The sequence below is a fragment of the Indicator indicator genome, chromosome 26 (assembly GCF_027791375.1).
Source record: "Indicator indicator isolate 239-I01 chromosome 26, UM_Iind_1.1, whole genome shotgun sequence".
In the NCBI taxonomy this organism is placed as follows: domain Eukaryota; kingdom Metazoa; phylum Chordata; class Aves; order Piciformes; family Indicatoridae; genus Indicator; species Indicator indicator.
The window spans coordinates 7528719-7555700 of NC_072035.1; the positions used below are offsets into that span (position 1 = coordinate 7528719).

A 26982-nucleotide genomic window follows, 5' to 3' on the forward strand; every position below is an offset into this window, starting at 1 on the left:
AAGCTGTTGCTGGGCTTCTGCTGCCCTCCTACTGGTGTGCAGCCCTGCATGTTATCTGTGTCCGTTTGGTAGGCGGCAGTGCCGGCAAAGGAAGGATTTTCGTGGGCAGTTCGAACCAAATGGTATCTTCTGAATCCTGCAAACAAAGCTCCATTTTGTTCGCATCTGTGCCCTTGTAGTTTGACTGGGATGGTACAGGGGGCAACAGATGTACCAAAGTGCTCTGCAAATGATAATAGAATACAAAAATAGATATTATTGTTTCCATTTCTGACTGATTTTACCCCAGTGGCAAGAGCCTTAGTCCAGCATTATAAACTCCATTGTACCTCAGATGCAAACTCCGTTTTACGTGTGCATGTATATAGTCACTGATTGTATGCCCTGCAGACAGACTGCCTGCAGGTCTTGGATCTCTTTGTGCAGCAGTCCCTCTTTGTCCCTCCCTATTCCTCTCGCCTTAGGGGGCTGCCTGACCTCCATCTGCTTCGCAGGAGTCTCCTTCTGCCTCTCTGCTCTGGTGTGGGCTCAGTCCTTCAGGCTGCTCTAGCCTCAGGCCCCAGCAGTATTATGGCAGCTGGACACCGACTTGCTTTGTGGTGCCTTTCTTGCTTCGCAGGCCATGAAGGCACAAAGGGCCTGACAAAAGCCTGCCTGCAGGCCTCACCCTTGTCGGTCGCAGCAGGCCTGGTTCTAGGTGAGGGAGACCACATTCCCCTACCACTTTTCTCGGTCAAGCATGCTGAAATCCATCCTGGATAGAAATACACGGTTTGCTTGGGAGTAAATCCCCAGTCCGTACCAGCACCTCAGGAACTGCCTCCCAGTAAGACCCACAGCAGAGCTGCCCCTCCCTCTGCCCCAGGGAGGAAAAGCAAGGAAGTGCTTTTGGAACAGGGACGCTGCGTCAGGGGTTTAAATCCCTTAGAAAAGTGTAAGGCTATTAAAAGAAGCTTTAGGTACAGAGGTTAACTCCACAGGCTCGGCTCGCTGAGGCACCCCAGACCCCCTCGCCCCGGTCCTGCGGGCCCTGGCTCCGCTCCGCGAGTGCCAACCCAGGATTTCCTGCGCGCTGCGCACTCACTGCTGCCCCCGCCCACCGTTTCGGACGAGCGACTCACGAGACACTTGACTCCTCCGCACTGCCGGGCCTCGTTTATTTTTACCCGCACAGTGATGCTGTAGCGAGCGCCGCAAGGAACATAGTGCTTGGCGGAGTGATCCTATCCGCGGAGGCGGGGCACAGAAGGCCATATAAAGGACGGGAAAGGAATGTGTGGCGCACTTGTGTAAGGTTAGGAGGGTGTGTTTGTGTCGGCTTGACCTGTGAGCCTCTCGGTAAGTGCGCCGCTGCTCGACCTCACCGCCTCTCCGCGGGGAAAGCGGAGGGTAGAGATAATTGTCGTGGAGGCGGCAGGGTTTAGACGCATGGTGGGCGGCCAGACGGGAGGTGTGTGTATGCTCAGGGAAAAGGGGATGTTGCCGAAGGAGATGGTGGGTTCTAAGCCGAGAAGTTCGCTTTTAGCGGCAGCATTGCGAGCCGGCGGCGGAGATAGGCTGAGAGGAGTCCGGGCAGCCTCCGACAAAATGGCGACCGCGCAAGCGCAACAGCCCCGCAAAATGGTGGCGCGCGCGCCCCCTGGGCGGGAAGAGGAAGGGGGTGGGTGGCCCCGCCCACTGATGTGTCCCACGGTGCTTCCGCTGTGACGTCACAGCGTGTGGCGCGGGGACAGGGAGCGCAGCCGAGGGGTGCTGGACTGCTGCTGGGGCTGTCATGGGAAAGAGTGGGAGGAGTGACTAAAGTACAGTGATTTTTTTCCAGGGAAAATGCAGATCTTCGTGAAGACCCTGACAGGCAAGACCATCACCCTGGAGGTAGAGCCCAGTGACACCATAGAGAATGTCAAGGCCAAGATCCAAGACAAGGAAGGCATTCCCCCTGATCAGCAGAGGCTGATCTTCGCTGGCAAGCAGCTGGAAGATGGACGCACCCTGTCTGACTACAACATCCAGAAGGAATCCACGCTGCACTTGGTGCTTCGCCTCAGAGGTGGCATGCAGATCTTCGTGAAGACCCTGACAGGCAAGACCATCACCTTGGAGGTAGAGCCCAGTGACACCATAGAGAATGTCAAGGCCAAGATCCAAGACAAGGAAGGCATTCCCCCTGATCAGCAGCGATTGATCTTCGCTGGCAAGCAGCTGGAAGATGGACGCACCCTGTCTGACTACAACATCCAGAAGGAATCCACGCTGCACTTGGTGCTTCGCCTCAGAGGTGGCATGCAGATCTTCGTGAAGACCCTGACAGGAAAGACCATCACCTTGGAGGTAGAGCCCAGTGACACCATAGAGAATGTCAAGGCCAAGATCCAAGACAAGGAAGGCATTCCCCCTGATCAGCAGCGATTGATCTTCGCTGGCAAGCAGCTGGAAGATGGACGCACCCTGTCTGACTACAACATCCAGAAGGAATCCACCCTACATCTTGTCCTGCGCCTGAGGGGTGGTAACTGAACTGGCCAGTTGCTACTTGTTTTCAAGTAAAAGTTTCTCTGCACTTAATCATTCTAATAAAGCTGTTGCATCCAGAAAAGCTCTCGTGTGAAGTTCTGTGAACAACTGTTTCCACCCTTAAGCAAGCATAGCTGTTTAATGAAGGGCAATAACAGGGTTCCATCTCCAGTAACTGTCTAGTACACATGAATGACATGGATTCGCCTCCAGTAGCAGTCTCATACACAGTAATGATAGGATTTCACTTCCAAAGGTGTTGCAAAACCTTGTTATGTAAGGCATGCACACAGTTGGAAAGAGGAACTGTCCTTAGCAGTGGTTTTCCTGAACTTGTGTAAGTGTTTTCATAACTGGCTGAAGATCAGTGCCAGGCTGCAGATGATCTGCATCTAGTAGCATTGTGTAAGCCTGAACATGTAACAGGAGACTGCAATTGTTCTGGAGCTGGCAGTGCTGCTTTGCCCATCATTTGCTAGACCTGGTCTTTCTGCAGATAGAGTAATAGCAAAACAGTAGCCCCACATGTATCACAGCCCAGTAGCTGGCTCTGATGGCTTCAGGGTGGGCAGTGGTAGGACTTTACTGATGGTCCTGTAGTCCTTGGGTCTGGGGCTTTGGAAAGTTGCCTGGCCTAGTGAGTCTCCTCATCCAGTTCTGGGGTAGACTTTTTTTTTTTTTTTTTGGCAGTTAATGCATATTGAGCACACTTTGTCATTTCAGATATGCAAGTATTGGAAGTCTGGACTATGCTTGCATCCCAGCCATGCAACAAGTGGCAACAGGACAGTAGCAAGAGCCAAATGTCACGGAGCAGTTCCCATGTGCTGTAAAAACACGGATGGAAGTCTCCACTGAGGGGTTCTGTGGTGAGGTGGAGGTTGCTGGCTGTGGGAGCTCATGGGTAGTTGACCACTGTGCACACGGAACCAGGGAGGGGAAGCTAAGGCATGAAAGATGCCATTTACAGGCATGGTGATGTGACCTGATTTTGGGAGAGGGTGTCATGGGAGTTGGGGTGGGGGGTGTGGGGAGAGAATTCAGCTGCTGACTGATGTGATCCTACCCTAACCGGAAGGGTGGGATATAGCAGCATTTGAGTAATACCAACTTAATTCTTGATTGAAGGAGTGGTGGAAGATGCTCCTAGTGCTCTGTGATCCATAAAGAACAAATTTGCATAATCAAGCTCTGTGCTGAACTGGAAGAAGCTCCTGAGCAAGAAGCTTGCATAATCAAGATCTGTGCTGAACTGGAAGAAGCTATTGAAGGCTGCTGAGCTCCAGCCTCTGCCAGGTCAGAGTTGGTACCTTGCCACTGCTGTGGCCCTTGGGCACTGGCCCTAGGCCCTGCATGGGCTGGTAAATGCTGCTGTTAAGCTGGGTGGGGTGGTGGAGGGCCCTGAGGACCCTTGTTCACTTTATACACTCCTCAACAGTAGAACTTGTTCTGGTCTCTGAATCATCATTTATGCAGCAAGCAAAATGCTCCTTAAATGTAGCTGTTTTGTCTGGGGCAGACTGCTTAAGGATGGCACTGCAGCTCCTTTCTTCACATGCCTGGGAAGATTTTATTGGGGTAAAAAAAAAGCTGTAAACAATAGCTGCAAGCAGCTCTTATTTGAAGGTGGCATGATTGCTGTGGGGGCAGAAATGCAGGAGGACATGGGGACACTTGATGGATGTCACAAGCCTGCATGCAGGACTGTGGTGCTGTATTCTGAGAAATTAATTTTATTTTAAATCCCTCAGTGAGAAACAAAAACAACAGTGCTGTACCTGAAACCTACAATGCTGTACAGATACATAACAGCCTTCAGTGTGATCCAAGTGGATGTGGTGCAACCAGGCAAAGCAGCTTGTTGGAGGAGAAACATGCACCTTGGTCTCATAAACTGAGTCAAAGTGCTCATCTCTGCAGGTTGCTTTGTTGGATTTCACTGACTTCAAGGGATTGTTAACAGAGGCAGCACAAACACTCCACAGCACATCACTCATGAGTGGAGACCACATCTCGGGTAGGGTAAACCACAGAACAGCAACATTTGATGAAAACAGGAAAGCATTGTGGAAGCAGTAAGGATGTCTTTTGTTCTGTCATTTCTGACAACTTCACAGGGTTCATGGTGTCCCTCAGTGGCTGATGGTTACTTTGGTTTATTTGAAGGAAAACTGTTGACAGGATTTCTTTCTAGCAGAATATTTTAAAGCACAGGAGCACACAACAGCTGCTTTGTGCTGGGTCTGAAAGCTTTGCTGCTGGAGAACGGGGTATGGCCAGCAGCTGCCTCCCCTGCAGAGACCCAGACAAAGACATTAACTGGTATGGCAATTAGAGGCAACAAGTGAGGAAAAAGGTTTAGGATGACATAGTTAAAGACACAAACACAGATGTTCTACCAAGGTGAAGGCCATGGCAAGAGTTGGTCCTTTGCTGTGCTGTCCTCTGCCTGGATGGGAACTGTGGGCTTGTGTCTCCCCTTGGCACCCACACATCACACCATGGAGGATAGTGAAGGTAGGTGCACTCCAGTTTGTAGACCCTTTAGCTCAGATCAGCTTAAGAGTGTAGACAGTGGGATGGTGAATGTCATTGTTTTAAAATAGGCTGTCACAGACTGAAGTCTTCTCTTTTTTATTTGCTACTGAATTCTAGACACTTCAAGGGATGAGTCAACCAGGCTTCTATTCAGGACCACATTAGGTGCACAAGATACAGAAAAGCCTCAGTTCCTTGGAAAAACAGAGGCAGGTTAAGAGGTGATGGAGGCGATTGATGTTTTCTCCTTGGAGAGAGGCCGGGGTTCAGCCTTGGGTCTCGAGCTGACAGTTTGTCACTTGGCGAAGCCCCTTACAGCTGCCTGTGCTTGCTCCCTTTCCTGAGACACGAAGTAGCTCTCCTGCTAATATGTTGGCCATGAATGGACCCAGCCCTTCCCTGAGGTGGCCTGGGTTGTATATTATGTATATTACATTTTAACACCAAGGTTGATGAGGCACTGCACGTGTTGCCCAAAGAGGTGCTAGATGCCCTATAGGTATAAGGGGTGTTGTTGGTGGTAAACTCTCACGTTTAGAGCAGAGGTGTTTAATCTTCACTGTGTATTAAAGAGGCCAGCTCCAGAGTTGGAGTTACCTCAGTATCAAAATTCATGGATTGGCCTAAGACCTCTTGTCTAACATGAGTCCTTGAATCTGTGTAATATGAATGCTGTGGTCATGAGAACCAGTATAGAGCACTAAAACTTGGTCAGGTCCACCTACAGCAGAGCTGGGTCTCTATGCCACAACTGAGGATGATGATTGAAGCCCCAGGTGCTGCTCTGGACCTCAGTCATCTAGTGGAAGGTTTCCTTGCCTGTGGCAGAGGGGTTGGAACTAGACAAGCTTTTAAGTTTCCTTTCAACTCAAGCTGATTTAGGAACTGCATCCCAAACTAGAGGGTGGGAAAGGAACTTGCTATTCCTGCCTAAAGGTATGGGAGGGATACAAGGATTAAGAAAAGCTTGCACTGGCTTTGGAAGAATGGAGTTTTACTCTGAGAACTTATCTACTGGGAACAATGGCATTTTTGTGTTCCTTTTACCTATATTCATTGTGGTTCCTCCCTTACGTGTCTAGAGAGCACGACTCTGGAAACACTAGCAAAAATAATATTTTTACAGCAGAGCCATCTTAACGTGAAAACTGCTCATTTCTCAATGAGAGGAAGGATATTGGACAAAAATCATGAAGACAGATGCTTGTTTTGTCTTCTATGAGCAGAGCAAAATTAGTATTTTTCAAATACGATGAATTGAAATCTCATAGATTTGAATGAATGAAAGATCTATGACTCTATGAATGAAAGATTCATCTATGAATCATGAAATAGCAGGGGAAAGCAAGGACATAGAATCCCTAGGGATACACCAATACCTAGAAAGGTTGGACTAGATGATCCCTGGAGTCCCTTCCGGCCTGGGATTCTGAGATTCTGTGAACGTTATATATATATTTAAACACACATGTTTATATATTTTATCTACTTTTTATTTACATATTTTTATCTGTTTATATTTTATCTCTCTGTTCTGCTGTAAACCCGATCACGCTGTCACGGTAACCCCACGTGCAGGTCCCGGTCGCCTCCAGGCTCTCGCCCCGCCCGCCGCTCCCCGCCTCGGGCGCGCCACGGGCGGGGCGGGGCCTGACGCGGCAGTGTCCGGTCCCGGCCCGCCCCTTTCCCGCCCCCTCCGCCGGGCCGGACCGCGCCGCACCGCGGGGCCATAAAGCGGCAGCGGCGGCTGCTGGGGGTCGGCTCTATGCTGCTGTGCCCTGCCATGGTCGTGGCCCGGCGCAGGCTGGCCGTGGGGCTGGGGCTGGCTGGGGCGGTCTGCGCCCTCCTGGGGGTCTGCCTGCTGCTGGTGGCGCCCCTCATCGTGAGGGATCAGGTGGTGAAGGTCAGCGGGGCCGAGGGGCTCCCCGAGGGGAGCGGGGAGGGGTGCGGGTTTGGTGCATGAGGAGGCTGCAGCCGGTGCACGGCAGGGGACTGCTGCAATGTGCCGGGGTGATGGTGGTGCAGAGTGGGGTGTGCTGGAGCTGGTGCATGGCAGGGGTCTCGATGTGGAGCTGGTGCAGGGTGCGAGTGATGGTGGTGAAGCGTGGGGTGTGCTGGAGCTGGTGCATGGCATGGGGCCCGGTATGGAGGTGGTGCAGGGTGCGAGTGATGGTGGTGAAACGTGGGGGGTGCTGGAGCTGGTACATGGAGCTCGTTATGGAGCTGGTGCAGGGTGCTGGGTGTTGGCGGAGCAGAGTAGGGTGTGTTGGAGGTTGTGTTTTCCTGGGGGCTTGCTTTGGGACTAGTGCAGGGAGGTGGTGGTGGGGAGCAGGGTGTGCTGCAGCCCGGGCTGGTGTGTGGGCATGTTCTCTTGCGCAGCATGATCCAGCCCAGTGTGAGGCAGATCAGCACCCGAGGGTCTCTGCTTCACTGTGGTCTCTGTAGCTCTGAGCAGCTTCACGGTCCTAGCGTGGGTAAATCTGGGCCTGAGATGTCCCACGTCCCATCCCAGTGAACATGCCTGGGCTAAACGGGCTCCCATCCCTGGTTAGGAAGGGGTTTTTGCATAGCCAGAGTTGGCTGGGGAGCGCAGTGCTGGTTGTGCTGGACTGAGTTGCCAGGCAGGTTTGAGCATTGCTGGAGCACCAACTTATCCTCCTGTCCCTTCTGCCTTTATCTGCAGTTCTAGTTGTTCATTTCATATAGTTATGCAGCCTACCAAGCTCAGATGCACACTGGTGAGACCTTTTCCAAACTTGAAACGGGACAGATGAAGTATTTCAAAGGAGCATTGTATATGGGGGGGCAACCTCCAAGTCATACTCTTGTAGACCAAAAACTTTTTAAAAGAGTTACCTCTTGAAAACCTGTCTTACAAACAAGAGCGGTCCTGAGGCGTAAGTTGTTAAGCTGTGGCGCTGTGGATGGAGTTGTTGGTCTGCTCAGTAACTGCTGCACAGTCTTGGGAACCAGTCCTCCTGTCCTCACTGTCAGGGCACCACTTACCCTGTTGTAATGAACCAATTGGCTCATTCCCACATTTAGCCAAACCTTTTTCCGCCTTGGCTGAAGGAGATGTGCCCCCTGTCTGCACGTTTCTCCAAGCTTGTACCTACTTGGGTTAGCAGCTGGAAACGTGCTCCTGATGAAAGAGGTGAATCAACAGGCCATAGCCAATATTTGTCCGTGGTTACATGTGCTGCAAAGTCCCTGCTGAAAATGAACTTGTACTTGAATGTATCTTCTGAAACTGTTGCTGACTGGGCAAAGCCAGACAATCCTGTAGCATAAGCAGTAAAAAAAAAAAAAAAAATCAATGTTTGTCCAGTTCATGGACATCAGAAACTGGTTCATGCAAAGAAAAGGTTGAATGGCCCCTGCAGGAATGACATTTTTGGTATAAAAACCGTTCTGCCCTCTTTTTAGCTAATCCTGATCCTTTATACTTCATTAGCTAAATCCTAGTAACTTGCAATGAGGACAGAAGATGAGGAAAAGGCCAACTGTTGTTTCTCCTCCCTTCATCTCAAGCCCTTCATCTCTGCATCTTCAACATGAACCAAAATTGTCCTAAGCACTTAGGAGGCTTAATGGGAAATGGAAATGTGATTATATCTAGGTGAGAAATATCCAGGACCTTAGTGAAACTCCTGGGTTAGTCTTCAGACTGGTGGGTAATAGGAAGAGCTGGACATGCCAGTCCTGGCTTCCCAAGATCTGCATGGAGGATGAAGATTGTATATCCTGGTAGAAAAGCACTTAGTTGCAATAAATAAATAGATAAATAAATAAATAATGTAGTTTTGGGGAATACCTTTGAGTAAACTGTGTAGGGGAATGCAGAGAAGAAACAGAGAACTCGTAGCCCATCTCCTGCTCCTTTTGCAGAAACTGAGTTTACATTGGTAGCTGTCCTGGCAGCTGACCCTGGAAAACCTGGGGACACTGCTTTTGTTGAGTGCCGTGGACCTCTAAGACAGGAACTTCAACGCAGTGAGACTGCATCAATTTACCTGCCTGTCACTCAGCAGTTCTTCTCTACCTTGTAACTTGTACCATCCTGCCTGAAAGAGGAGACTGGCAGCACTGTCTTTGCTGCTTTAGCAGAGTGATGAGGATGAGGTCTGAGACTGAGGTTGCCCTTGCGTACAGCACGACTGCTCCTCTCCATCTGAAGAGGAAACCTCAGCTCTCAGTTTTACTGAGCAGGGTGGCTGAAGTCTTCCTCCTGGAGAAGCAGGATTTTGGACATTGTTGGAGCTGCTGCTCCTCTGCTCCTGTCTGAAGGTGATAAGCAGTAGCCAGTTCCTTTCAGCTCTTTGGGAACAAAGAGCATTCTGGTCAGGAGGGGTCAAGCATCTCAGTGACACCTTGTAACCTATCTAAGTGAGAAGTGTTCTATTTTCACATCAGACATAAGACCAGCAAGTAGCTTAATTCAAAGGCTACTCTGTTAAGCAGATCTTACTTAGCAACATCTGTGTAGTGCCTAGAGCTGCTGTGCCCAGATGGAAGATGGCTGAGGAAGGTAGCAGGGAGCTGGGATGCAGCTGGGATCTGGGATTCTGACTGGGAGAATGTTATATAAATAAGTGCATATGCAATGAGAGATCCAGGGAGTGCAAGATAAACAAGCAAGTAAGGGAAGGCAGATGTTGCTGTTCATGCTGTGCTGGGCACGCGGGAGTAAGGATTCTAGTCCCGTTTCTGTTGCTTTGCTATATAATCCTTGAGGGTGGCTGGATGTAGGCCTTCAGCAGCATTTGAGCGTTGATGTGGAGATGGGAAGGGTTTGCCAGGTGGGTTACAGTGCATTGTGGAGATGTCTGCTTGGGGGTAGGGCTTTGAGGACCCAGGTTAGAGTGAGGGGCTTGCAAAGCTCTGCTGCTCACAAGTGGCATGGCCTGGCCGTGCAATGGCTAGGGAAAGATGGGGCATTGCAAGGAAACCTCCAGCAGCTTTCCTTCTCAACCCACCATGGCAGCTAATATGTGCACATTCAGATTGAGGTGCTCCAAGGCAGGTGAGCCATTGTAGGGCTGCTGAGCTGCAGGCTAATGCCCACACACCTTCAGCAGTGAGTGGATCAAAAGCATACCCTTGAGCTGGCTGGTGTACTTAACCATGGCAAGGGCTTGTGCCTGCCAAGGATAAAGGATTCCAAATACCCAGTAGAAATACTCAAGAAGGAACAGGCTGTTATCCTCAAGAGAGTGCCCAGAAGGCAGGGGAGGAGTGGAAACATATGCCCAGCTCCTGGTCTGGGAAGCTCATGAGGGCTTAAGGTTCGTTCAGACTCCTGTGGGTGTTTCCCATCAAACAGGCCAGCAGTATGGAAACTGCAGTTGTACATTGCCTCTGATCTGCATTTGGACCAGGTGTTAGTCACTGCAGGATGGCAGCTGAGGGGAAGCAAAGCTGTCCTGCACAACACTGCCTGGACACACCTGGGTCACCATTCCAGTTCTCTCTCTGCATTTTATGAATGTAGTGAGTCCTCCCTACTAGTACCCAAACAGTTATGTTGATGGCAGTGCCACCTCTCCATCCCTTGCCTGCTTTTGGCTGCCTGGAGCTCCCAAACACAACAGGCAATTGGAGACCTTGGGGACAGGGTAGTTTCTGTCAGGCAAGTCAAACATGCAGAGATGTGAATAATTGAGTACTGGTTTGTCTAGCACAGAGTGAGGCTGCAGCACATTAAACGAGCTCTGAAATCCTGTGGGTAGGATCTGGAAAGCTGAGCCTGAATAAATAAGCCTGCAGACATCCTGTGGCATGAACTCCATGCTCCTGCGTATGTAAGAGTTGCTGGTTTAGAACTGGCTGGGTTTCAGTCTGTGTAACATGCCTGCGTCCTCTGCAGAGCTCTTGCTGGAACTGCTGCTTTGGCTGGGCCTGACATGGAGCTGAGGGTGGATGTGCTCAGCTGCAGCCACCAAGCCCAAGACTTGTCTCTTTACTCTTTCTTGCAGAATGTCAGGATTGACCCCAAGAGCATCTCCTTCAACATGTGGAAAGACATTCCTGTTCCTTTCTACATGTCAGTGTACTTCTTTGAGGTGTTGAACCCCCAACAGGTCCTCCAGGGAGCGAAGCCGATGCTGAACCAGCGTGGACCCTACGTTTACAGGTTAGGTACCACTTGTGGTCCAGCTAGGCATGAGCCTGGCCACTGCTCTGCCTGTCAGGCTTCTGGCTGACTCCTTGGCATTAACATACTTGGTGTGAGTCCAGTGACACAGGATTTTGAAGTGACCCAGAAGTGTTCTAACGTCTCTCATCCTACTAAAACCACAAATAGGCTGCTAGGTTGGTAAGGCTGGTCTGTGTTTTACTGAGCTGTAGAACTCAGCCCTGTGCTGGGACTTGTTGGGCAGTCAGACCTGGGATGACACTGTTCAAACATATGCATAAGGGGTGTTGGTGTGGTGGTGGGAAATTCTCACCTTTAGAGCAGAGGTGCTTAATCTTCATTGTGCATTTCTGGAGCTGGAGTTATCTTAGTATCAAAATTTTTGAACTGGCCTAAGACCTCTTATCTAACATGGGACCTAGTCATCTGCCTAACATGAATGCTGTCGTCATGGAGCAGAGCTGGGTCTATCTGCCATGGCTGAGGATGGTGATTGAAACCCCAGGTGCTTCTCTGGACCTCAGCAATCTGGTCTAGTGGAAGGTTTCCCTGCCCATGACAGGGGAGCTGGAACCCAGCCCAAGCCAGTGTCTTCTAACTCAAACCATTCTATGATTCTGTGAAACACGATGGTTGGTGTTGAGTAGGGTGTGTGAACCTACCCATAAATAGCAATATTCAGCACATTGGTGCCTACACATGTAGGCAGAGTTGGGTCAGCAGCCTAAGCAAGCTCATGTGGGGAGATTACTGGTTTAATCCAAAGCTGTTTGAGAAGTACTGGGGGGAAACCTGGCAGTATGTATATGCCCTTGTTTGCTCTGGGCTTGTCAGGTCACACCATAAGACCGTGTGGATTCTGTATGTTGTGATCACATCAGTAACTTGGCTTGGGGCAAAAGCTTCACTTACAGTAAATAAGAATAAACAAAGGAGCAAAGCTTATTAGTGTCCTTGTGTTCCTGCTGAGCAAGATTAGTGCCCTTCCCTAATGTGGGTTGTAAAACAGAGACTCCACAATAAAGGACTTTGTTTTTGCTGGTGGGTTGAGCTGCAGCTCCCTCAGGAGCTGTAACAGGCTCATGACGTTGAGGACTACCTTGTGCTACTGTGAAGCATTGTAGCCCTTCTTGTCAGCTGGGAAGAAACACTTGATGTCTGCTGATTGCTGCAGAATCCCGTCTGTCAGGGGTGCCTCACTGCCAGGCTGCCATCTCCTCCTGCTAGACCCTAACCCTGGTCGGGGTGTGAGGTTGATGCCACCTGTTTCCCAGGATGCTGCATCCCCTGGTGTCCCATGGCTTCTTGCTGGAGTTTGGTCTTTGTTCTCTGCTCTTCGGAAGCACGCCCAGGCATAGCAGGAGCACTGCACCGGGGAAAGGTTCCCATGATCTCTCCCATCTCTTTGCAGAGAGTTCAGGTTTAAAGACAATATCACGTTCCATGACAATGACACAGTTTCCTTCAAGGAGTACCGGAATCTCTTCTTCCAGCCTGACTTGTCCAGCGGCACTGAAGAGGAGTACATCATTGTGCCAAACATTTTGATGATGGTAAGGATGTGCTCCATGGATGGGGACCAGCTGGAGCTCTCAGCTTGTGGGGGGAGGGTGATGATGCCAAGTGCTGACTTAAAGCTTTCTTACTTGTAGAGCTTAAGGCTAACCAAGCTGTGACTTGGGTTAAGCGTTGTGTTTTCTTCAGTGTTTTGCTTTCTGGGTGTTGGTTGTTGTGTTGAGCTGTTACCTTTCCAAAATCATAGTGTGCAGAGGGGCTTTCAAAGTGGCCAGGCTTGAGTATGCAGCCTTGTCTAAACAAACAAAGCCTGTGATTTGTTTCCTCAACTGATTTCTTCCCAAAGTGGGCATAGATGTTGAACCTCAGTTTGTCCAAAGGATTTTTCTGGGGCCTGTGGAGTGGTGCAGCACAAGGACCGACCTTGCTGAGTGCTGAAGATGCATTGCTGCTTCTTTACTAAAGGTTGGGCTCTCATCTCAGATTTCTTTCCTAGGGAGCAGCTGTAATGATGGAAAAGCTGCCAAACTTTGTGAAGGTTTTACTGAGTGGAGCCCTGGCTGGCCTGAAACAGGAAGCATTCATAAACCGGACAGTGGGGGAGATCCTGTGGGGGTATGAAGACCCTCTAATAGACACATTAAATATGTTTGTTCCTGGTCTGATCCCTTTCAAGGGCAAATTTGGTTTGTTTGTAGAGGTAAGCAAACTGTTGCTTGGGAAAACTAAAATGACATCAATATTGGTCTTGGGTGTGAGTGCCTGGGCTATCCCCCTCACAAACTGTTTGGAGCAGCCACGTGTGGGTGGTGGTGGCTGTGTAAGGCCACCTTAATCCTCTCTTTAGGCAGAAGAACGTGTTAGAGGTGGTCACCAGCAACTGCAATAAGTCAAAGTTCAGTAACTTCCTGTGTGAAGCACTCCTAGAGCCTACAAAACATGCGAAGTCCTGAACATGTTGCAGTCTTGCTGTCTATAATGGATTAAAAAACAGTTTCTTCTCTGCAGATTAACAACTCTGATTCAGGACTGTTCACAGTGAACACAGGCATGAAGGACATCAGTAGAGTTCACATGGTGGATACATGGAATGGGCTAAAGAAGGTAAGTCTTGAGCAGCAAACCTGTGATAGTGCTGTTGTAGGTTTGAAAATAACTTTCCACAGGTCTTCAACTGCTGCAACTTTTGTTCCCGCAAATTGACAAAAGGCAGCTTTATGAGAAGGGGCTTGTTATGAACCATTAAGTTAGCTTATTGCAGGCTTGGACTCCTTTGAAGTCTTGTTGGAGCTGGTTGAAGTCCTAGACTCTTGTGCTTGTGTTTAGGGCATTATTTTAAATACCTTTGTTAACCTGCTTACTCTTCCCTTGAGGAATTCCACTCCTAACTAAAATCCACTCCTAGGCTCCTGTGGCCTGTGCTTTAGGGCACGGTTTTAAATATCTTTGTTAAAGGGATGCTTATTCTTCCCTTGAGCAATTCCACTCCTAACTAAAATCAGCTGAATCTGTGGGTCAACCACCGCAGACCATTCTGTGCAGGTGGAGCTTGTCCTGGTTTTCCATTAATTAGGCAAAGATCTGAATGGGAGAGATCTTGGGAGCTCTTCAGTGCTGCTATCTCAAGCTGCAATGGAAGCAGTGTACAGTGGTAGATGTCCCATGCAGGGATGGAAGCCAACTCTGTAGCAAGCTCCTCCTTCTGAGCTCTTTTCTCTACATCTGTCATACAGGTCAACTACTGGCGGAGTGATGAGTGCAACATGATCAACGGGACCTCGGGGGAGATGTGGCCACCCTTCATGTCCCCAACATCCCTGGAGTTCTACAGCCCTGATGCCTGCAGGTGAGGCCACAGCTTCCAGCTTGTCCTGGTGCAGGTGGCAGGAGGTGCAGTGGTCATCCTGTGTACACAGAGTACCTGTGCAGTGACACAGAGGACTTGTGACTCATTTCTGTAGCTGAAGTTCAGCTGCAACTCAGTGTTGCAATGTCTGAACTTTGCAAGCAATGTAGTTGTCTAATGAGCAGCATCTTGCAGCATTCATAAATACCTTCCAGATCACAGAGTAAGTCCAACTTGCCCCTATTGAATCAGTAGAAAACCACCAGTCTAGATAAGATGTGGGAAGTGAGAGGGAGAAGTAAGAGTTGTCAGAGGGAAATGGAGCTATAGCTGTGGAACTATTTCAGCTGACTAAATACTTGCAGAAGTGTTGTGGGGGAGGTATTATGTCACCATTTCCAGGCTGCTGCTTTTGTTTTGTTTTGTTTGGCTGCTGAGTTTGTTCCCTGCTGCGCCTGTCTATCCTGTGTGAGATACCCTGACCTGAGCTGCTCATACAGGGGTTAAAGTACCCTGCAGAGCCTGCTTGTGGAGAAACTCCCTGAGGCCGGGAGGCAGGCCATGAAACAAAACCCTGTCCCCAGCTTGGGGAAGATAATGTTAATTCAGGCTTTGTAGATAGTGGTGCAAAACAAGCAAATGCTCATGTTGAATTGAGAACAATGACCTCGTCAGCTGAGACAAGTAGTAATGCAGGAATTCCTCTACATAAGGGACATCAGCAAATACCAAAATGACCCAGAGCCAAGGACTTGCAGGGAAGTTTACCAATATCCGGAGTTTAAATACACACACATGCCTACTTCTGTAAAACTACAACAATCTTTTAGGGAACAGAACATGTTTCCAGGCAAGGCATAAAGCAAAGTGGAGGAAACATAGTTTCTTGTTACTGCAGGCAGTTCCTGTAGGACAGTGCCATAGGGGAAGTAGCTCTCTGCAAATCTGCCTCAGCCTGCTAGCCTAGTCTGGTTAGGAAGGAGTCACAAATATCAAATGATAGGCTAAGACCACATCTGCCTTGCTGCAGAGCAGGCAGGGCTTATCTCCTATGATCTTTGTACATTAAATGTAGCTGACTCTGCAATGTATATACCTGAATGTCCCTGAAAGGTAGACAAAACTTCATCTTGCTGATGTGCTGCAGCAGCGTCTGCTGGAAGGTGAAGACAGCCAAGAGATGTGCACCCTAATGCTGAATATACCCTGAATCCCCCTTCTTTGGTCCTGGTGTCAGAAGGAAGCTGTAGGAATAAGCATCCCCTTGGCCTACCCAGGCTGTGTGCATCCTTGTGAGTCCCATTGGAGTGGGAAAGGAGCAAACCTTCCTCCTGGAAACTTGCATCTGTCCTGGCCAACTGGTAGCTATAAAGCAGCATAGTATCACTAGCCTATTCTATAAAGGGAAAAGTCTTGCTGCCTAGCATAGTAGAATTTTCCACTCCCCTGGCAGCCTGCATGCTAGAGTTGTGCTGCAAAAGACTTGTATCCAGTGTCCATCCTCAGTGACATCACCTCGGAGCTCAGGCTTGCACAAAGAGGGTATTATCTCTTGGCGAGCAGCCCTGGGAGTTACTACATGCCTTTAAACACATCTCATCTAGATGCTGCAAACAGACTCATAAGCCTATGGTTTCTCTCCATAACTAGTTGTAACCAATCCTTTATCTTTGCTTAAAACATGGAAAGCAAGTGGCTTAAATATTCATTCCCCATCCGAAGCACTGCTCTGAGTGTTTATCTGGATCTCAAAGTCTAAGTTACATTGCAGCTTCATCTTATCCAGGGAAGATAAGAGCCCAATTCTGTTCTGGGAACCTGTTTGTAATCCTGATCCTTCTCCACTGAAACTCTGTTCCAGATCCCTGACACTGGTGTATGAACAGTCTGGAAATTTCAAGGGTGTGCCCACTTATCGCTTTGTGGCACCAAAAACTCTCTTTGCCAATGGCACAGACTATCCACCCAACGAAGGCTTCTGCCCCTGCTTGCAGTCTGGCATCCAGAACGTCAGTACCTGTAGGCTAAGTAAGTCCTCTCCTCTCCAGGCGCTCCCAGCTGTACCACTATAAAACTGTGGAGATGCATCAGAGCTTGGCTGTCTGGGCAGTCAGCTCCCCTGTCTTCTGGAGTGCTAAGAGGTTTTGACTTGCACTCCCATAGGCATCTCAGCAAGGAGGGAAGATCCTTGTGCCCAGGTCCCTTTGGTCCATGGTTCTGTGATAACCTGGCAATAGTGGGAATGCCCAGAGATATGATGGGAGCGTCAGGTACCCTGGACTGAGGAGCAAGAGTAGGAAGAGGCAGGCCAAACTAAATGTTAACTTTGGACACCGAGCGTAGGTCGTGCAGGAGTGAAAATTCAGACCCAGTGTCCTAACCTGTGCCTGGGTACAGCAGGTTACCATGGCATTGTGTGGTGCTTGGTGGCAGAGGGTGGGTTCAGCACTGGGTCTTATCCCTCCCAGAGCAATGAAATAACTTCAGGGAGGGAATGAGCTTTTGGATCGTGGAAAGTATAAAGGCCTGTTCAGAACAAATGCCGCAGCAGCTTAGAAACCTCAACAAAGTCTGCTGATGGGTTTGAATCAGCTGGAGGTGTTTTCCTCTCATCCAGACGCACCAATGTTCCTTTCCCATCCTCACTTCTACAATGCTGACCCAACCCTGGTGAGTGCTGTTGGAGGCCTCCACCCCAACAAGGACCAGCACGCACTCTTCCTCGACGTGCACCCGGTGAGTGAACCTGACAGGGCCTTGGTCTTGCCTTGCCCTGGGGGCCCAGCTCAGGCTGTGAGGGGAACTTGTCACCAGCTGTGTGGTGGCCTTCCTCTGCTTTTGTGCATTGATTTGAGCAGGTTCCATAGTGCAAAGACTGGCAAGGACATCTGCAGATAAAAATGTCAAAGCCATAAACTAATTGACTAATTAGTCTGACTTCTAGAGAATTGCAGAACTAATGATAAGCATAATTGTTTTGATAAGCACAACCAATTCTTTCCACTGACTCAGGTCTATAACACCAGGAGGTGTATCTAGCATCAGCCCAGTTACGCCCCAAGTCCGCAAACACTTATTGCCGTGAGAGCTGACTGGTAAAGTCTGAAGACCACAATGAAGCTGTCACCATCATTTTTGGGTTGTTTTCTTCTAACCTTTCAGTCTGCCCATCTTAACTAGCTGTTGTGTTACACTTCTCACATACCTAGAGTGTAAGGGTGAAGTTACCACACCAGTGGTGACAAGTTGAGTGTCCTAAGCCATTGTTGTCCCAGCTGGTGATGGGGAGGGGACTTTGGCATCTTCCACCCACGGCCTGTGTTGCATGTGGTCAGAGCTTCCAAACATTGTGATATTTGCTCAAGCTAAAAACCAGTTCTCCTCCAGAAGTAAGGTAAGCTGTGCTTGTTATGTAGGTATTGGGTTCTCTCTGCTTTTCTTATCAGAGTTATGAAAATCTAATTAAGTTTATTGCAGTACCAATCATCTACTGATAACAGTACAGTTAACTGTATTCTTATCTAGCTGTAGCCTGCTGAGTACAAACAGAGGGAATCCAATAAAAACTTTATGCCCTTAATGTGTTACAAAACTGCAGTGTCATGAGAAACCAGTGCCTTAATGGGTGTCAATAAGACAGTGCAGCGTGGTGTCCTTTTGTGGAGTGTTGCTGGACAGCAATGTCTGCTGGTTCCTAGTTACAAGAAATGTTTTGTCCTTTGCTGTCTGCATGAATCTTTGGATTGGTGTGTTTCCATCCTGCTGTTAGTAGGATGAACAACGGAAGAGGCTTATGTGGCTTCAGAAAAGCTGCTACTAGAACACCCTGCCTAGGGAGTCACTTACCAGTTGCATGTACTACTTGGTAGTTAGAACTTGCTTCTGTTCAGTCCCATAAGCCGTGGCTCACACAACACCTCTCTGGCTTGTGCTCTCTGCTCACTGAATGTGTGTTGCCATCTTCAGCAGCCGCATCTCTTCAGGTTAGCTTTATGCCTTCAGACCGCCCCAAGGGAGGTGCTCCCTTCTGGATGCTGCTGTGTGCACCAGTCTCACCAGCTGGTGAGCATTCAGGTGAAGGGGACAGACTCCCCACTGCTATGGGGACAGTGCTGTGCCTCTGAGCAGTCATCCCCAGAGCCTGGGGGACAGTGCTTGGTTGACTGATGTCTGTGCTTTGGTGGAAAGCCCATGCACGCTTATTGTCTTATGTGGTGACTACAGTGGATCTCTGGATGAGCCAATCCATTGTTCTGGAACGTGCCACCCAGATCAGCTGTGATGAAAGGCAGAAGGTTGCTCTTCCAGGGAAGCTTTCCAGACAAACATTTGCTTTACTGATGAACTGGTTGGTCTCATCCCATGCAGATGACAGGCATCCCCATGAATTGCTCCATCAAGCTCCAGCTGAACCTCTACATAAAGGCGGTATCTGGTATAATGTAAGTAGTCACTTTTTAGAAACTTCCATCTCCCTTCTTTGAGCAGGGAGTGCTGCTGATCCTGGGATCACTGCAGAGTTTACTTTCCCCTGAGATGAAGTAGCTTTAACATTACCAGTTGTTGTGGTTGCAGGAGCCAGCTGGCTCCTGTGGTGAGATGTCATCTGTTGGGTGACCTCAAAGCGTGTGCCTGCCTGTTTGCTTGGCTCCTGCAGCATTCCTGCTTCTCACCTGACAGCCAACGAGTGGTCTGTTCCTCCTGGTGAGGTGCAGGAGAGCTTCACCTGCCCTGTGCAGCAGCTCAGAAGGTGTTACATTCAACATGGAGAGGCAGAAGACATTCTCTCTACAGGGCTGACAGGCTAAGCCTGTGTCCGGAAAGACTTTCAGCTCCGTGAAAGCAAACGGAAGGGTTCGGTAACACAGTTGTGTGCTGCCAAATGTTAAGTACCCACAGGGGTGGGAGCATGCTTTTGCTGCTGGGACTCCCTCTGCTACCAAGCAGGTGACTGAGGTGTCTTGGAGCTGCATGAAGTTTAACATTCCAATTCACTGAGTTCATGTCCCTGGAGTCCAGACTTGGAATAGCACATGCTGCTGTTGTCAGGCAGTTCAGCAGGAATGGGAGCATAAGCTCTGCTCTTGCGTGAAAGATCCAAGTTGGACATGGTTCCTCAAGGGGAGGAGCAGTTCACTGAAGCAGTAGGAGCTGCTATCTCCTTACACACTGGTTCCTGGCCACTGTCAGTCTTTCAGACCTGTTCTTTTAGGAAGAGATCTGGGACTAGTTGTGGCCTGATCAGCCAGAGGTCTAAGTGTGTATTTCTTTCTTCTTCTCCCTCCGCAGTCAAACAGGGAAGATTAAACCAGTGGTCCTGCCACTGCTGTGGTTTGCAGAGGTGAGCTGCCTCCCTTGACCTGATTCTGCAGAGCTTTTCCTATGGGAGGGGGGAGCTGCTTCCTCAGTGATGGGGAAACTCCACTTTGGATAAAGCTTTAAGCCAGACAGACTAATTATGCACCAACAGAAGGCTTTGCAACACTTGGCTCTGTCATTAATTCCCCCTGAGCTGCACAAGCTCTGCACTATACTGGGTAAAACCTCTGGCTCTGTCCTAGATGTGGGGTTAAATAGGGCCCAGAACAGAGTTGCCAGCATCCCCATGCGAATGTGGGTCAGGGAGTGCAGTCTTCAGCTTTATGCATGCCCAGCTGCCTGCAGCTATTTAGGAAAAGCTTGCAGCCTGACTGAATCTTGCATAAATTCCCTAATCTTTGTGGTGGAAGGTGGTGGGAGAGGAGTTGAGCGAGCAGCTGGTGTGTCTCAGCCCTGGATGGGAGGGAAATGCCACTGACCACTTTGCTTTTTTGAGCAGAGCGGATCCATCGAAGGCTCAGTCCTGAAGCAGTTTTACACCAACCTGGTGCTGATCCCATCCTTGCTGGACTACCTGCAGTATATCATCCTTGGGCTGAGTGTGCCACTCATTATCTCAGCAGCTGTACTCATGGCAATGAGTCGGGTAAGAACTTGTAGATGCCTGATGGGAAGTGCTGTTATAGTCAAATCAAACTTAATCAGCTGATGCAGATTGGGCTGACAATCTAACACTCCCGAGGAAACATTGGCTGATGCAGAGAAACATGTCCACATGGGGCCATGTGCCAGCACACAGCAGGAGGACCTCCTCAGCCATGTAGAAATTGGGCTGCAAATAGAGAACATAAAAGCATTTCTGGCCTTCTCAGTGCACAAGTGATGGAAGTGAGTTCCTGTCAGAGGAGGCATTTTCTCAGCTCATCCAGCTAGTGGAAGAACAAGCCTAGCTCATCAGCCCAGCCTCCACAAAAAGCAGCAGGGCTGTGCCATTGCACAGATCTGTGCACCTCTGTGGGGCCCCAGAAGTCTTCTAATCTGAACAGAGCCTTCTCTAGGGGATGGAGCTTCTTAAATGCAGCTTGTTCACAAATGAAGTGCACTTGCTGTGTCCTTGCAGAAGGGGCACAGGTACACATACTGGACTCTGTCTTTCCCTGAAACTCACTTGTCTTTTCTCCAACTACTCCAAAGAGCTCTGAAAGTTAAACCCTCAGGTCCTTTGTGGATCTGGGGTTACTGAGAAGCAAAGACCTTTGAAGCCTGCTGGCAGCTGGGCAGAAGTTAGCCTGTGATGGGGCAGGCAGTGAGGGTGCCTCGTTGGCACACAAGTCTCACCTGAGCTGTAAGGACAGAGTACAAACCAGCTAAAACACTTGATGGAGAGCTGTGGTTCTGGCTGTAAAACATTCATCTGATAACACTAAGCTCTTTAAAAGCTTTAGCTCTTGAAGTAAAGACCTAGCTCCCTGCCTGAGCCTATATCAAAGGAAGCTTAGTTAGTTTTGCACTGTAGTCAAACAGCTTGATCTGGCTCTGAAGCTGCAGAAGGGAAGAGGCCACTTGTGGGGATGAAAAGGCAATGCTTAGGATGAGAGTGGGCAAATGGGGGAAGTATGTGCAAGGGGCTGCTTTTGCTGAAGCTGCTGAGACTGCACCGATGCAAACCCACTTTAAATAGCAGCAGGGTTCTAGGGGTATCACGTAATTGGATTTTAACCAAGCCTACAACTGCTTAATTGATTTAAACACATGATCCCAAATCTGCTTGTTCCTCCATGCACCTCCCTGAGGAGTGGGAGGGATGCTGGGGTCAAGGCCTCAGCAGTAAACCCTTACTGTACTCCTGAGGTGGTCAGGCTTTGTGTCCTGAATCTCTTGGCTTCAGGAAATGCAAGTGGGCACTGGCCAACAGACTTCACTCCACTACACAACTGAAAAATGTCAGTATTTGCTGGGCAAGTTATTTAGAAGAACTTAGGCATCCCTGGGCTGGCATTTCCTCACCCTGCTTTGTGCAAGTCTTAATTTCTGGTATCAAAGAGCCTTAACCATGACAGAAAGGGTGAGAAAGAAAAGCTGGATTTTAAATTAGCTCAAGTCAGCTGAGGATCTGCTTGTGAAATATCCCAAACCCAGCCATAAGCCAGCGGTATTTGGGTGCTCAGGCAAAAGCCCTCTGAAGTGCTAGAACTAGAAATCAACTGCAGGAGGTGCCTGACTACCTGGAAAGCAATTGAACAGCCTCAGTGACCTCAGATACCTCCAAGGAAGCTGTACCACAACAACAAAGTCTCTGCCTAATGAATAGATTAGAGCAGAAACTGGAAGACAGCAATTTGCAGCCAAGGTGTGTTCCTCATTTGATTAAAGTGTTGCTGATCTAGTGATGATTGCTCAATCACCAACAGTCCTCCCTCTTGAAGTTACAGGCTGTGCCAAATGGGACACTGGGCAGGGGCATTGTCCACACCTTCACGTGTCTACCACCGTGAAGATTTCCGCTGAACCCAGCTCCTGCCTGGAGTACCTTGTGTGCCTCTGGCTTCTGGAGGGAGCAGTGTGCTCTAAAGCCAGTCTAGATGATGTCCTGTGAAACACTTAAATCATAGTCTAGGTTAGAGTGGAGCCAGTTTGAAATGCATCTGTTGGACCGGCAGCTCTAAACAACTGTGGCATAAACCAAGCCCAGGTGCAGCATCATAGCTGTCCTCTGCTACTGTGGCCTAAAGCCTGTGAGCTGACATGTTTAAAAGGCAAACAGACTATTTTAAAACTGGCTTAACACTCAGCAAAATCTTAAATAGGACTTAGTTTAACCTAAATTTTTCAATCTCTGTTAATAACTAGATTCTAGTTAAACAGTGATTCAAAATCTCCTTCTAAAATTGGAACCTTCATGGTATTCATGTCCAAGTGCACCATAAACTAGCCTGATTGTCTTTTAGGAAAAATGCTCTTTATTTTGGAGTAGCAATAAAAAGAACTCAAACAGTAATAAGGCCAACCAGGCCACCTCTGCCAAAAAGCTGCCTCCGGTTAATGGGACGGTGTTGCATGAAGCCAGACTGTAGGTGGGTACCCAGTCAAGGTAATGCACTTTTCTCTCATCCTGATTTGATTAAACTTTGCTTAAAACCAATCAAACAGAAACATCTACTCTCCATATCCTCCAGACATGCCCTCTTGGCAAGCTTTCACATAATGATGTTGGCTAATGGCCTTAGATGTCTTAATACTCACACTAAACCATGCTGCGAGCACATGTGCTTATTGTTTCTCCTGGTGTACCTGATCTGCAGCCCTAATAATATCAGCAGGGATCAGGGTGAGAAGTAGGATTGGTGTGAGGAAACACTTTCCTTGCCTACTGATCCTTCTGTTTGAGAGCTAGAGGTAAGTGTTTGAATAAGTATAAACTTATGTGGATAACGGAGGTAGTCAACTGGTAGGTGTCACTCTCCTCCTGCATGCACCAAGCCTTGAGGGAGAGGCTGTTGGGAGGGAATTCCTGATGTACGAAATATCTGGGTTTGTATTCCAGGATCACAAAATCACTGAATCGTTGAAATTGGAAGGGATCTGTGGAGGTCATCTAGTCTACCCACCCTGTTCAAGCAGGGCCATCTAGAGCTGGTTGCCCAGGACCATGTCCAGATGTCTCTTAATCTCTCCAAGGATGGAGATAACCCCCAGCTCACTGGGCAACTTGTTCAAGTGTTTTACAGTTTCCATGGTTTAAAAATGTATTTCCTAATGTTCAGATGGAGCCTGGCTGTGGCCCCTGGCTCTTGTCCTGTCCTATGAACACTACTGAGAAGAGCCTGGCTCTGTATTTACATCCACCCTTCAGATACTTGTATACATTGATAAGATCCCCCCTAGAGCTATCTCTTCTCTGGGTTAAACAGTTCCAGCTCTCTTGGCCTTTGCTTATAAAAGAGATGCTCCAGTCCCTTAATTATTTTAGTGGCCCTTTGCTGGACTTTTCCCAGTAGCTCCATCTCCCTTGGCCTGGGAGGCCTGGAAATGAACTCAGTATTCCAGTTGTAGCCTCAGCTGTAGGAAGGGAAGGATTATCTCTCTCAACCTGCTGGCGGCACTCCTAACACAGCCTAGAAGACAGCTGCCTTTGCTACACAGACATATTGCTGGCTCATGTTCAACTTCCTGTCCACCAGGACCCTTGGGTCCTTTTCTGCCAAGCTCCTTAACCAGCATGTACTGGTACATGGAATTGTTCCTCCCTAGGTGGAAGACTTTGCACATCCTCTTGTTGAACCTCATCAGGTACCTGCTGGCCTGTTTCTCTAGCCTGTTGAGGTCCTTCTGGACACAGTGTGACACTTAGGTGTATCAATCACTCCACCAGTTATGTGCCATCAGCAAATTTGCAGATCAATAATAAAGATGTTAAACAGGACTGGACCCAGTATTGACCCCTGGTGTATACTGTAGTTACTGGCCTCTATCTGGATTTCTTGCCACTTCTCATGAGCCTCTGGGCCTGGCTGTTCAACCTCACTGCTCATCCAGCCCATGCTTCATAGCTTCTCCACAAGATTCATATGGAAAACAGTGTTGAAAGCCTTACTGAAGTCCAGGCATTCAATATCCACTACTCTGCCCTCTGATGATGGAGTCAGTCACTTAATCATAGAAGTTTATCAGATTGGTCATGCATGATTTCCCCTTGGTGAAGCTATATTTGACTATTCCTGATGATTTTCTTGTCCTTCATGTGCTTGGAAGTGGTTCCTTGGATTAGGTGTTCCATCATTTTCCCAAGGATTGAAGGGAAGCTGACTGGTCTGTAGTTCCTCAGGTCTTCCCTCTTGAACTTCTTGGTTTTCTCCAGTCTTTGGGTACCTCACTTCTTGGACTTGTTTCCTGTGGTCTTTGGGCACCTCACTTCTGGAGCTTGCTTTCCTCCAGTCTTTGGGCACCTCTCCCAATTGCCAGGATTGTTGAAAGGTTATGGGGAATGGCCTTGCTGTGATATTAGCCACCCCCCTCAGCTCTTGTGGATGCATCTAATCAAGGTCCATGGATTTATATATGCCTAGGCTGATTAAATATTTTCTGACTTCATTCTCCTCCACAAAGGGTATGCCTTCCTTCAGACTTTTCTGTGGTCTCTGGGGTCATCTACCTCATTCAGCAACAAGTCCACATGTTCCCTAGTCTTCCTTTTTTACTTTTAGAAGTATTCTTACTTCTATAAGTATCTGTGTACTTATAGAAGCTTTTCTCGTGGACTCTGACATCCCTGGCCAAATTCCATTCCAACTGGGCTTTGGCTTTCCTGACTTCATCCCCGCATGCTGGGAGAGTGCCTCTGTATTCCTGCCAGGTTTCCTGTCCTTACTTCCACCTTCTGTAGGCTTCCTTTTTGCATTTGACTTTGGCTAGGAGCTCTTTGTTCATCTGCATAGCCCTGCTGGCTTCTTTCTCCTGACTTGGGATGCTTGTTGAGATGGACCACTCTTAAGCACAGAGGAGGTGATCCTTGAATATCAATCATCTTTTTTGCCCTATCTCCCCCAACCTGAGGTCTGTAGTCACTTTTGATACTTTCCACTTGGCCCTGGTGTTATGCTTGGTGCCTGTACAGAAGTAGTAGGTAATAGTTAAAGGGTTGAATAAACCTCACAGTCCCTCCACAATGCCCTGGATCCAGGTCTTCAGCAAGTGGCAAAAGGCTGTAGATAACCAGTCAGATGAGCAGATGGGTGCTTCTGTCCCCAGCAGCAGGGAGTGAACCACTACTGTCACTTGCTGCTTCCTCCTGGGGGTCTTGCATGACTTGGGGTTGGGGGGGGGGCACATGATTTTCTTGAAAGCATATTTGGTTCCTCTTCAACCTTGAGGGTAGTGAACATATTTCGCAGTTGTAAGCGTTCAGGTGGAGCAGGAGCCTTCAGAAGGCACCAGCTTCCATCCTTCAGCTTCTATCCTGCACCTTCCCTAGAGGTTGCACTTTCCATTATACTAGGGATGGGTGCTGCCTGTGTCTCTACTGCAGCTGGGATCTGGGGGTCTTCAAGATGTTGTGTCTGCAAGAAGTCACTGCCCATCTGCCTTGCATTTTCTCTGATGCTGTGCAGCATGCCGACTTTGTTCCATAGATCTTCCACTTGGTGACACTTCTCTTCAGGATGAGCATTCCAAGGGTATCTCAAGTGTTGGGGGGAAGAAATGGAAATTTTGTTAGGGAAAGAGATGCAAAAATCTTCAAGAAAAGGTTCTTGGCCATGTGGAAGTCCAAGAAGTTTGAGGCATGTGTATCCCAAGTGGGGATGTGGTGACACCTGTGCACTGTAAGGTCTGTGCATGGTGTGACTTGCCAAATGCGTGGCTGTAACCACTGTCCTCTCCTCTTCAGGAGACCACCACTAAGAAGAGCCCAGGCCACCCCACTGCACAGAGCAAACCATGCCCTGCCTCTGAGACCACGCCACTCCTACACAATACTGACACACTGAGCCAGGACAATGCTGAAGCCTGAGCCACCAGCCCTGCCACGCTTCCCGCCAGGACACGTCAGTGCTGGGGGTGAGACCTGCGAGGTCTCTGGAAGGTGAAGTCCTCCTGGGCAATTCAGTGGAGACCCTGCACGCCATGGCAAAGCCACAGGACAGTACTGCTGCACCAGCACTCCAACACTGGGGAACGAGAGACCTCATCCAGACACCCAAACACAGTGTTCCAGAACCGTTGTCCCCAAGGGGCTGACCTCTGCCACAGCCCCTGCATCCTCATGGGCCAGCAGGAATAAAGACCATCACTGGCTGATGCCAGGAGTTATTTTGTAATCTAAACCCACCTGTTGCTGGGAATAAAAGACACTTTAAGAGGAGCCTTAAAATAAATGGGGTTTGTGTAAGTAGTGCTGATGGGATTTAGTGATCTTTTTAAAAGCCACCGTTCATCTCATGCCAGTGGGGCTCACTATCCCAAAGCCACTTGGGGTTTTATTGCCGCTTGATGTGACTGGACTACACCACAAATCAGCTCTGGGTGCTCTCACTTCAGTGATGGCTCTTCCCAAGGTCCCTGGAGTTGCTCCAGCTTTTGCAAGTGCTGGAGAGCACAGTGGTGACTTTCAAGGCCC

The 26982-nt window shown here is 48.9% G+C and overlaps 2 protein-coding genes across 3 annotated transcripts; both read left to right on the forward strand.

Moving 5' to 3' along the window:
• Positions 1-1146: 1146 nt before the first annotated feature.
• UBB (ubiquitin B) lies at positions 1147-2590 on the forward strand. The gene is made up of 2 exons (XM_054392989.1): positions 1147-1338; positions 1823-2590. The coding sequence occupies exon 2, from the start codon at positions 1828-1830 to the stop codon at positions 2515-2517; it is 690 nt and encodes a 229-aa protein (XP_054248964.1). The 5' UTR covers positions 1147-1338; positions 1823-1827; the 3' UTR covers positions 2518-2590.
• A 4245-nt stretch (positions 2591-6835) lies between these two features.
• Positions 6836-26735, forward strand: SCARB1 (scavenger receptor class B member 1). 2 transcript variants are annotated; one of them, XM_054392553.1, is made up of 12 exons: positions 6836-6955; positions 11028-11185; positions 12600-12741; positions 13200-13403; positions 13712-13807; positions 14437-14549; positions 16411-16577; positions 17167-17285; positions 18918-18991; positions 19839-19890; positions 20368-20514; positions 26254-26735. In XM_054392553.1, the coding sequence occupies exons 1-12, from the start codon at positions 6836-6838 to the stop codon at positions 26374-26376; spliced, it is 1515 nt and encodes a 504-aa protein (XP_054248528.1). In that variant the 3' UTR covers positions 26377-26735. The 2 variants fall into 2 exon arrangements, with proteins under 2 accessions (XP_054248528.1, XP_054248529.1); XM_054392554.1 differs by lacking the exon at positions 26254-26735 and adding an exon at positions 22817-22942.
• Positions 26736-26982: the final 247 nt, after the last annotated feature.

Excerpts from the sequence above, each read along its gene's own strand:
- SCARB1 (XM_054392554.1), top strand. The coding sequence starts at position 6,836 with ATGGTCGTGGCCCGGCGCAGGCTGGCCGTGGGGCTGGGGCTGGCTGGG. Across the intron at positions 11,186-12,599 it reads CGTGGACCCTACGTTTACAG|AGAGTTCAGGTTTAAAGACA; the intron begins GTTAGGTACCAC and ends ATCTCTTTGCAG. Across the intron at positions 13,404-13,711 it reads AATTTGGTTTGTTTGTAGAG|ATTAACAACTCTGATTCAGG; the intron begins GTAAGCAAACTG and ends TCTTCTCTGCAG.
- UBB (XM_054392989.1), top strand. The coding sequence starts at position 1,828 with ATGCAGATCTTCGTGAAGACCCTGACAGGCAAGACCATCACCCTGGAG.